Source organism: Otolemur garnettii, unplaced genomic scaffold (genome assembly GCF_000181295.1).
Source record: "Otolemur garnettii isolate 467f Iridium unplaced genomic scaffold, OtoGar3 scaffold00093, whole genome shotgun sequence".
Lineage (NCBI taxonomy): Eukaryota > Metazoa > Chordata > Mammalia > Primates > Galagidae > Otolemur > Otolemur garnettii.
Genome location: NW_003852488.1, coordinates 1,199,418 through 1,211,288, shown reverse-complemented (window position 1 = coordinate 1,211,288; position 11,871 = coordinate 1,199,418). Strand labels below are relative to the sequence as shown.

Here is an 11,871-nt window from a genome sequence, read left to right as displayed (position 1 = left end):
TTTTTTGTTACAGCTGTTATTGTTTTTCAGTGAACCTTCAGAGGACAAAGGCCTCTTTGGGCCCTACAGTACAATGTTTAAAAAGACAGGTCAATCTCACATAAATGTTGATACTCCTCTTGTCTTATGGGAAATGTGTAATGGCTTGTTGATAGAGTTTCTTGGAAAACCTACTTACTTATATAAATCAAATTTTTCCAGGGACCGCTCTCCAGTTGCAAGGACAGAACAGTTCCTGGAATAATTAAAACTTGAAGGTATTTCTTGTTATTATAATTAGAAAAATCACTGATAAAACACAATAGTGCAATACTGTGCCGAATTCGAACCCACCACCCTTGGTGTATGTGGCTGGCACCATAACCACTGTGCTATGGGCGCCAAGCCCATTATTTCAACTTTAAACAAAGACATATGTGTATATAATTGAGATGATTACCAATGATATAAGGTTTTCATGTGATCAATCACATTAAAGACAGCTGCTGAACTATAAAATATGCTTTAGCATAATGCAAAATGATATTCTTTTAACTTTCCCAAGCATGAGGATAATCAAGGCGCATCTCTTAACACATTTTAATTAGCCCCGTACATAAACCAGGTCTTCTCTTTTCTTGTTTTATTATTGTTACCTTACAGAAAAAAGTGTCATATTGTAACTAATACTTAGAAATACACACTTCAGAACCAGACAAAATTTTGGTTCAAATTCCAGCTCTATTACCTAGTAGGTGTGAGAAACTGGACTACTTTCTTAACCATATTAAGCTTGCTTCTTCACTAAAATAGATATTGCAATGATTGAGATGATATATGTGTTATGTATCCCCCCCTCCATTCATATGCTGAAACCCTCACTCTTATTATTTCAGATTCTGACTGTATTTGGAGATAGGGCTCTTAAAGAGGTAACTAAAATGAGGTTAGTAGAGTAGGCCCTAATCCAATCTGACTGGTGTCATTATAAGGAAATTTGGACACAAAAATAGATAGAAGGGATGTGTGCACATAGAGGAAGACCATGTGAAGACACAAGAAGGCAGCCATCTGCAAGTCAAGGAGTGAAGCCTCAGAAGAAACCAGTCCTGCTGACACCTTGATCTCAGCCTTTTATCCTCCAGAACTGTAAGAAAATAAGCTCTTGTTTAAACCATACAGGCAGTCCTGAAAAACTGATATGGAAAGGATTTAGAATAGTGCATGGAACATGGTAGGTAATCAGTAACAGTTTCTACTATTATTAACTATTTTCTAAGAGCTCTTCTTTATTCAATTCTAAAAACTACAAATGTAATTTAATCCTTATAATCTTCAATTTGAGGTGAAGTAGCAAGTGAGGAAGACCTTGCTGGGAAAGGTAGTCCACCATGAGCTCTGAGCACCCTAGCTTATATCTACTGAGTATTGCCCTCACTTTTTTTGTAGGCCAATTTTCAGGATTCTATTTGTAGGAAGAAATGCTGAGGAATGCTATTTCTTCCTCCTAACTCAGGATAGGCTTGCTTCTGTTTACTTGCTTCTGCTTACTTGAATGACTTCCCCAAGCTCAGTGTTTCTTTCTTTCTTTCTTTTGAGACAGAGCCTCAAGCTGTTGCCCTGCATAGAGTGCTGTGGCATCACAGGTCACAACAACCTTCAACTCTTGGGCTTAAGTGATTCTCTCGCCTTAGCCCCCCAAGTGTGGCTGAGACTACAGGCACCCACCACGATATCTGCCTATTTTTTGGTTGTAGTTGTCATTGTTGTTTGGCAGGCCCAGGCTGGATATGAACCTGCCAGCTCTGTGTATGTGGCTAGTGCCTTAGCCGCTTGAGCTACAGGCGCTGAGCCCAAGCTCAGTGTTTCTCTCTCACAATATAACACATTCTGTGGGTGGACATTCACCATGGGATCTTTGTGTCAGCCCACCGAGAGTTGGGAAACACAGGAGACTGATGCAAATCAACATTAAACTCTGGCTTCTATAAAAGTCCTTTGTCTCTGACCCACAGGTCTCATGTCTTCTTAGCATCCCAAGAAACTTTAACAGACTAACTTGTTAGCTTGTGTCTTAGTCATTTTGTGCTGCTATAACAGATTCCATAGACTGGGTAATTTATAATAAAAGGTAATTTATCACAGTTCTGGAGGCTGAGAAGTCCAAGATCAAGGTGCTGCTAGTAGGTTTGGTGTCTGAAGAGGGTCTGCTTTTTGCTTTCAAGATGATGCCTTGGAGACTGCCCCCTCTGGAGGGGAGGAACATGGCAGAAGAGAACAAACCCACTTCTGCAAGTCCTATTATTGCTGAATTCACAAGAGTAGAACCTGTATGACCTACACATCCCATTAAGTACACCCTCCCAGCCCTGTTGTATTGGGAATTAAGTTTCCAACACATCTATTTTGGGGGCCATATTCAGACCATGACGTTCTTTCTATAAGTAGGGGAAAATCTCAGATCCACACAGTTTTGACAGTTTTGGCTGACAGACCCATGATTTTATGATGTTAAAATAATTAATTTGGAAGCTATTAGACTGAAGTGGCTTTGGTACCCTGAGCTCCTATATAAAACAAACTGAAACCCAAATCAGGGTAAAGGGTTATAGGCTATGGAAAACAAAGCTTAACCAATCAGAAACTACCATTTAAGCTCTAAGTAGAGACTTTACGTACCAGAAACTGCCAATTAATCTCTAAAGGGTGTTTAAGGCTACTGTTCCACTTTACTCAATCAAATTCTTTGCCTTGGTTCCATGAACACATTATAAAAGTTTTCCCTTGTGCCACTTTGGTGGAGTCCCAGACTGCCTGCTGTCTGGAGCCTCTGGATGCATGATTCACTGTCTAGTCAAATAAACCCTTTAAAATTTTAAACATGCTTAAGTTTATCTTTTAATACTGGAAAGAATGAAGGCCCCAGTGGGGTGGGTTAGGAGATATGAGAAGACTGCCTGGGATTTAATAGTGAATGCTTTCATCCAATGGTGGGAAAGGAAGATAGGAGTAGGGCACCCCACCATCTCACCTGTTAATGAATATTTAGAGCCTAAGCATAAGGATAGGATTAAGTTTTTTGGTCTTCTGGATGTATACCTAGTAGAGGAATTATAGGATCAAATGGCAGATCTATTTTTAGTTCTCTAAGTGTTCTCCAGATGACTTTCCAAAAGGGACATATTAGTTTGCAATCCTACAGCAGTGCAGAAGTGTTCCCTTGTCTCCACAACCATGCCAGCATCTGTGATTTTGGGATTTTGTGATATGGGCTAATCTTACTGGTGTCAGATGATATCTCAAAGTAGTTTTGATTTGCATTTCTCTGATGATTAAGGTTCATTGCAGCCCAATTCATAATTGCTAGGTCTTGGAAGAAGCCCAAGTGCCCATTGACCCATGAATGGATCAATAAATTGTGGTATATGTACACCATGGAATACTATGCAGCTTTAAAGAAAGATGGAGACTTTACCTCCTTCATGTTTACATGGATGGAGCTGGAGAATATTCTTCTTAGCAAAGTATCTCAAGAATGGAAGAAAAAGTATCCAATGTACTCAACCCTATTATGAAACTAATTTATAGCTTTCATAGGAAAGCTATAACCCAATTTTAGCCCAAGAATACGGGGAAATGGGAGGGGGAGAGGCTGAGTGGAGGGAGGGCAATTGGTGGGATCATGTCTATGGTTTATCCTATGGGGGTACATGTGAGTCTTTCTAAATGTAGAATATAAATGTCTTAACACAATAACTAAAAAAATGACATGAAGGCTATGTTAACCAGATGGATGAAAGTATTTCAAACTATACAGAAACAACACACTGTACCCCATGATAGGATTAATGTACCCAGCTATGATTTAATTAAAAAAAAAAGGATAGGATTAAGACAAGCTACCCAATTGGTGTCTTGGTTGCTGCTCACTCACCTCAGGATGGGAGGAAGATGTCACTATGCCAATGAGGCAGCATTCCCCAGGGCCCTAGGTGAGATTAAATTTGGCTGTGGCTGATGAGATAAGGGGTCCTCAAAGCTAAAACAAATGGTGTCAGCAATGAAAAACTAAAACTTTGACTAGATTGAAAATAAAAGTTTGTTGGGGCTGTGTCAGGCAGCTAATCAAAACCAAAATTACAGTCCTACATCACTTAATGATGGAGATATCTTCTGAGAAATCCATTGGTAGGCAATTGCATCATGCAAACATCACAGAGTGTACCTACATAAGCCCAGATGGTTTAGCCTACTACACTCCTCAGCTGTATGGTATAGCCTATTGGTTCTAGGCTACACACCTGTACAGCATGTTATTGTACTGAATGTCATGGCAAATACTAACATAATGTTATTTGTGTATCTAAACATAGAAAAGTTACAGTAAAATACAGCATTATAATTTTATGAAATCATCCTTTTATGAAGTCCTTAGTTAACCAAAACCATATTAGCAGTGCATTACTATAAATTGAAAGCCCTTAGCTACTTTAAAGAAAAAGACAAGTATGAAAGCATGATGGGGGACTTTGGGGAAGAAAGTGACTCAATATAGGTGTCCAAGTCATTCTATCTAGTCCCACAAAAAAAGCAGATACTGGGGGCACAGGGTGGCCAAAAGCACTAAGAACTTCAGGGCAACAAGGAGCTACAGCGATATATGGGGGGCAAAAAGAAAGACCCTGGGAGTCTAGGTGCTCTCCAGATACTGGGAATTACTTAGGAAAGAAGCTGGTACTGATGTGAGGAGCTTAAACATTGAAAAAGACCACACTGGCTGCCTCCCTCACATACTGCTCTTTCCTGAATTCCTAGCCAAAGAAATAACATAATTTCTTGGCAGTTACAGTCCCTGATTTTCTAGTGTTAAGCTTCTTGGTCCATGTTTCTACAGGGAGAACATTCACTAAAGTCAACTGAGGGGACTGGAGTAAAAATTGCAGTAAAGAGTGAGCCTTTGTGAGTGGGGTCCTATGGGCCAATTCAATATGCTAGTGTCATAATTGATACCCAAGTGTTTAATGCTTACAGTGCAAATGCTCAAAAAGTGCCAGAGAAGATTCTTCCCATTCAGGGTATCGTGGCACAAAGAGAAATGAGGTAAACTCCCTACCATCTGCTGTCAGTGAGCAAGCTGGTATTTAGTGTGCTTCTATTCTGATGCCTGGAGTTTTAACTATACATACATGGGCTCACCCTTGAGAAACATGGGTTTGATGTTATACATGTGTCCACTTACATACGATTTTTTTTCCACTTCTGCCACCCAAGACAGCAAGACAAGCCATCTTCTTGCTCCTTCTGCTGATGCTACTCAGTGTGAAGATGATCTGAATGAAGACCTTTCTGATGATCCACTGTCACTTAATTAAAAGCAAATATATTTTCTTTTCCTTATGATTTTCTTAATATTTTTCTCTAGCTTACTTTATTGTAAGTATACAGTATACAATAGATATAACATAAAAATGTGTTAATTGACTATGATACTGGTAAGGCATCTGGTTAACAGGCTATTAGTATAATAGTTAAGTTTTGGGGGAGTCAGTGGTTATATGAGGATTTTTGTCTGTGTAGGGGTCAGTGCCCCCAACTTCTGCCATTGTTTAAGGGTCAACCATAATGTTCTGGAGTTTGAAATCAAAATCCACTTCCAATGACCCTGACTGTGGTGTTGTCATGCCTATCTACCAGTAGGATTGGCTAGTAAACCCAGACAAAATTCAGGGCACTGTTTCCCAACAAAGTTTCTTGAGACTCAATCCCTCTGGAAATGAAACAAACAATGCTATCTCTTTGGTCCCACTATTAAAATTCTCCTTTTTAGTGTACAACATATTAGTAAGAGTCTATTTATACTGGAGGCAGAACATGAACCATCAATGGCATCTCCCACATGTAAACATGAAGAAACACAAGGATCAGAACAGCTTTGTTTCTGACAGATCATATACTTCCTTTGATATTAGAGTGGCCTTAGATTATACCATGTATGGCAATTGAGGCTGCAACTATTCGGTGATAGCACTTATGTGACTCAATCAAATCTAATATATAATGGTGATTCTTATCAGGTTAGACATCAAATCTGAACTAGAGTAACCTGGATCCTCTGAGGTTATGTGCTTGTATGTGAGGAAAAAATGGACTATGGAAAGCTTTCCCATAGAGTACAGGGTTTTCTTTTTGGCCCAGCTCTTGCGCCCTTAATTATTGACCTTGATACCATAGATCAGCAAGTCAAAGTTCTCTTGCATGGATCATAACGAGTAATATATTGGTCTCTGACCACATTCTGGCTGCCTAACAAAAAGACTTCCTGATCCCCACTTGGAACTTATAGCTATCTGAATTTAAGACCTTGAGGGACAGAATTGAGGGACAGGATTGATAAAGTCAATTACTGCAGACTGACTTTATCCTGCTGTTCAGTGTCTGTTTATAATAGCCTTAATTTTTATGTAAGACCAATGGATTTGGTATTGACTAAACAACCTGGTTGCCAGATTAATCAGAGCAGCTAATAAGAGTTGCACATTCATGTGAAAATTCAAGTTTGACCAAGAACATGACAGGCTGAGAAGTAGATTGTTGGAAGAGATGATCCACTATGGGCTCTCAGTGTCCCTGCATACTTATGTAGTATGCCAAGAATGCAAGAACTTGATTGATCTTTACCTAGTCTATTTTCCAGGCTTGTGTTTACACTAAGCAGTCTTTAAGTCGGAGGTTCCCCTTGGGCAAAGGAGCAGAATTGTTTCTGCTTACTATAAAAGCAGTGACTATACTAAGCTTAGTGTTCCTTTCCTACAAAAGGATCCATGTGTGCAGGCTCTCATCATTGGCCCTCTGTGCTCCTATAGGACCTAGAGAAATAAATAACTGAATAAAACCAACATGAAGGTCTAGCTACAGCTTTTGCTATGAATAATAAAAGTCCTTTGTCTTAGACCTAGGTGTCTTGTGTATTCTGTACCATCTTATGGAACAGTAACAGGCTAACTTGTTAGCTATAAATAGGGTAAAATCTCAGGTCCTGCACAGTTACTGACAGACATCAATTATTTTCTTCTTAGTAACAGCTGGCATTTGAGGCACTATGATTTGGCTATTAGTCAATTTATTATTACCATAATCTATTACAAGAGATTATTTTCCAAAGACTAAGCCAGTAACACTACAAAAATAAAAAGCCCTCTGATGCCCGTGAGTTTATCTGTGTGTGTCCAAGTCCAGTAATGATTTCACTATCTGTCTGAAGTACTAATAGTACTAAATCCAGCGCTCGGCGCCATGCCTCAATCTTTGGTGTAACAATGTCATAAACTCTTGGAATGTGCTCCAGTTTATCTGAAATGCCTGAATTAAAAATTCCACTATTTATTTTATGATATTCATTCAAGATGTAAGATGAAGGAGAGCCAGACTCTGTAGCCTTTTGTAGATGATGTTGAATGAATGTGCTGGCTTCAAATTCTGATGAATAGTTGGCAGTGTTATATATGAGAGTTGAAAGGTATTTTTGCCATCCATTTGCCAAGAATTTAAGCACAGTTGGTCTGTATATCTCCAGAGATGAAGCCAGCCAAGATGAGGTATTACGAAGCCACACCGAAGAGGCATGGTTTGTTTTTTTCAGAGATTGCTCCACAAGAATTTGAAGATGACTAAGACACAAAAATTCAACTGCACCACCTCCGAGAAAGACCTTTTCCTCTTTTAGGGCATAATACAAACGATAGGCACAACTCCAGAACCTATCTTCTTTGGTTTGCATTTGTGCAGTGACTGGGTTAGTAAGGACTGCTGTAACCAAATCAATTCCTTCTGTTTTTAACAAGATTGCTATTCTGTCATTCCTATCTACAACATCTAAGGGATTGCTTTTCCAGAAGGTCACATGGACCCCATTGCCCACACAGTCTTCATTCACTTGTGTAATGTAGACCACCTGTACTGCTCCTGTAGCTTCTGCAAAAGCCTGCATCACAGTGCCATTCACTGACCCAATTATCAACCGCTTACTGTGTATGCATTTTTCAACTAAGCATTCAGAAACATTCCCTTGTACCAGGACAAGGTTCACATTGAACTGGATTAATACCTGTAACACACTATTTGTCCACAGTTCTTCTGAGCTGTCTTCTTGAAGCTTCATGCTATCAAATACAGTTTTAATATTTGAAGACTTATTAAATCCCAGGTGGCGATAATTCTCTGTGAGGTCACCCTCAATAAGAACTAGCCGGACAGGCTGATTCTGCAATTCCTTGATCAGATTAGTACTAGATACTGATACAGCAGTGACATATCCTGGACAAATACAAGAAAAACTTTCAGGTAAACCTGGTAGACAGCAAGTGAAGATCTTTGAAATGTCAAACATAAATGGCGCTGGAGAATTAACTTGTTTCATATGTGCATTCCGATATTGCACCTGTACTGCTTCTTCTACTAATTTCATGTTGCTGAGGTCTCCATGACTCAAGCCTACTGCCAATTCTACCAAATCATTACATCTGTAACTTCTGGGATTAGCTGCACCATGTTCTAGAAATCCATCTAGTTTGCTTATCTGTTCATTACTGTCTGGTCTTTTAAAGTGCCTACTGTGGTTCAGTACTGACTTTCTGCAGCAAGTATCTGCAAACAGACTGTTTTTCAGAGTTTGTGATGTGTTTTTATCCACTTCAACCTTAGTCTGAGGTTTGAAGAAGTTAAGTGATTTAACAGGTCCCCCAGAAAGATTGGTCAAAGATTGAGAGGCAACATCTTTGAGATCAAGCTCTTCCTGTTGCAAACCGGTATCTGAAGAGACTTGTAGGAAAGGACACAAAGTGACACTACATGTTTCAAGTCCAGAAAATGTGTTGTCCATATGATCAAATATATTGTGGATAGGTACTTGAAGGGAAACTACCTCTTCACTACAAAAGTTCAAGCCTTCGGACATTACTGACACTATTATGGAAATGGGGACATCCAGATGAAGACATTCTTCAACTGCACTGCACCACGCACCAACAAGAAACAACAGAGTACTGGTTCCAGTTCTGTATGTGTTATTTTGTGCTTGAACTGCTTCATTGAGAAGTTGTCCCACTGCACTGGTTAAATCCAAGTTTTCAAGAAGCCTTACTGTTGAACTGATTAACACACTTTCGTGACTTTCTTCATCTATAATAAATTTGGATGATTTTACTGGACCTATTAAACTTCTTCCTATTTCTGCAAATGATGAAAGTTGTTGAAGTCCTATGTGCCTTCTTTTGTTTATGATTCTATAAGCCATCACCAGGAATCATCAGCTGCAAATAAAATAAAAACTTGGAATTTTATTCAGTGTAATTCATGGTTATAAATTCTAGAAATAGGCTCGGCACCTATAGCTCAAGTGGCTAAGGCTCCATCCACATACACCAGAGCTGGCAGGTTCGAATCCACCCTGGCCCACCAAACAACAATGACAACTACAACCAAAAAATAGCTGGGCATTGTGGTGGGTGCCTGTAGTCCCAGCTACTTGGGATGCTGAGGGAAGAGAATCACTTAAGCCTAGGAGTTGGAGGTTGCTGTGAGCTGTCATGTCATGGCATTCTACCTAGAGTGACAGCTTGAGGTTCTGTCTCAAAAAAAAAAAAAAAAAGAAAGTTCTAGAAATAAAGAAAAATAAGATATGGTCCTTACCTTTGAAGTCTATATAATTTCCATTAAATGTGGTCAGTGCAATGATACAGTTTTATAATAATATTAAATAATATTAACAATAAAGGTATATGGGCATGAACAAGAAGCACTCCAGTAATAAGTGAAGGCAATAGGCAAGGTTTCAGGAGGGAATTCCTGGAATGAGTCTTGGAAAATAACTAGAAAGAGTTAGAAAGTTGAAAGAGGTGGTAATAAATGTACACATGTGCACGCCAGGCTGTATAATTAAGTTCACAAACTTGCCACTGTATGCTTATGTAGGCAGCACTTTATAAAAAGCTCAGTAAGGTTTCAAGACCTTGGTATATTGGTGTCTCACAGCTGTTTTTGTGTTGCTGTCATAAGAATGTCAGAGCAAAGAACAAACATTAAATTTCTTGTTAAACTTGACAAGAGTAGAAGTGAAATCAGAGATATGTTAGTCCAAGTTCATGGCGATAATGCCATGCAGAAAACAGCAGTGTAAAAATGGATTATATGTTTTTCTGAGGGAAGAGAAAGCATCACTGATGAAGAGAGGTCAGGGTGGCCAGTAACAAGGAAAACTGATGAAAACATTGTAAAAATTTGTCAAATTGTGTGTCAAAATTGTTGGCTAAATGTGAGAAGCATAGCAGACCAAGTAAACATTGATAGAGAAACAGGAAAATCATAACTGAAAATCTTTTTTTTTTTTTTTAATTGATAACTGAAAATCTTGGCATGAGAAAAGTGTAAAAAAAAGGAGCTCACTGATGAACAAAAGAAAAGAAGAAACAAAGTTTGCCAAGACCTTTAGGAGAGGCAAGACCATGTTCTGGGCTGTTTATCACTGGGATGAGCATGGGTATACAAATATAACCCTGAAACAAAGCATCAAAATGCACGATGGAAATCAGCCAATTTTCCACAACCAAAAGTTCTATCAGTCCAAATGAAAAGTCAAAACAATATTGCTAGCTTGTTTTGATATGCGAGAGATTAGTCATTATTTGTACCAATAGTTAACCAAGTTTACTATTTGGAAGTGATGAAAAGGCTGCATGAAAAAGTTAGATGAAAATGACCTGAACTTTTCACCAACAACTAACTCATGGCTCTTATATCACAACAGTGCAATAGCTCACACGGCACTCACTGTCTGTGAGGGAATTTTTAGCCAGTAAACAAACAACTACATTGGAACACTCTCCCTACTCACCTGATCTGGCCCCCAGTAACTTTTTTCTTTACTTGAAGACAAAGAAAATATTGAAAGGAAGATGTTTTGATGACATTCAGGACCTCGAGGATAACATGATACAGCTTTGATGGCCATTCCAGATAGAGAGTTCCAAAATTGCTTTGAAAGGTGGACTAAGCACTGGTGTTGGTGCATAGCTTCCCAAGGGGAGGACTTCTAAGGTGACCATAGTAATATTCAGCAACGAGGTATATAGCACTTCTTCTAGGATGAGTGCACAAACATAATTGTCAGACCTCATATATGTGAAAAAACAGTGTCCTTGGGATAACACAAGTAGTTTGGTTTTATGGAAAAAAATATGTACTGGATAATAGGAAGATAAGGAAAAAGGTTGGATCATAAAGGGCATTATGTACCATGCCAATGAGCTTAAACTTGATCCTATAATGGGAACAACCAAAGTAGGGGAGATTAAAAACATCTTGAGTGTGGCACATAACCACAAGAGGAATTATACCTAACAAAATCAAATATTTTGACCTAGTTGTTTGTACCCTCACATTAACCTGATATAAGTTTACTTTTCAATTAAAAAAAAGAGATTCTCTCCAGTAAAAATGAGAACACTGAAAAAAATAAAAATAAAAAAAATCTTGATGTAGTATTTGAAAGAGGTACTCCTGAAGAGGTATTACCTCCACACTGTCCTTTCCTACGTCTTTCACTCTCACCTCCTCTCCATAATGAGAGGAACCCACTTCCAGCTCTCTTTGGAAGTGCTGTAAACTTTCCCTTTGTTCTTAAATAAAATTTATCTTTGTTACACTGAAAAAAAAAAAAAAAAAAGAAAGGTACTCCTGAATCTTGAAGTCTAGGCTTGACCTTAGTTAGCTCTATTGCTTACTATCTGTGTAGCCTTCAGCAAGTTACTTACCTATTTTGCCCTTTAGTTTCCACATCTGAAAAGTGGGGATAATAAAAGAAGCTATTTCTTTCTTTCTTTCTTTCTTTTTTTTTTT

The 11,871-nt window shown here is 38.6% G+C and overlaps 1 protein-coding gene across 1 annotated transcript; it reads right to left on the bottom strand.

Moving 5' to 3' along the window:
* Window positions 1–7,080: 7,080 nt before the first annotated feature.
* On the bottom strand, window positions 7,081–9,280 carry BBS12 (Bardet-Biedl syndrome 12; the record flags this gene model as incomplete). Its single annotated transcript, XM_023516579.1, has 1 exon — window positions 7,081–9,280. A coding segment is annotated over one exon (2,124 nt), but the record flags the coding sequence as incomplete, so codon positions are not given.
* Window positions 9,281–11,871: the final 2,591 nt, after the last annotated feature.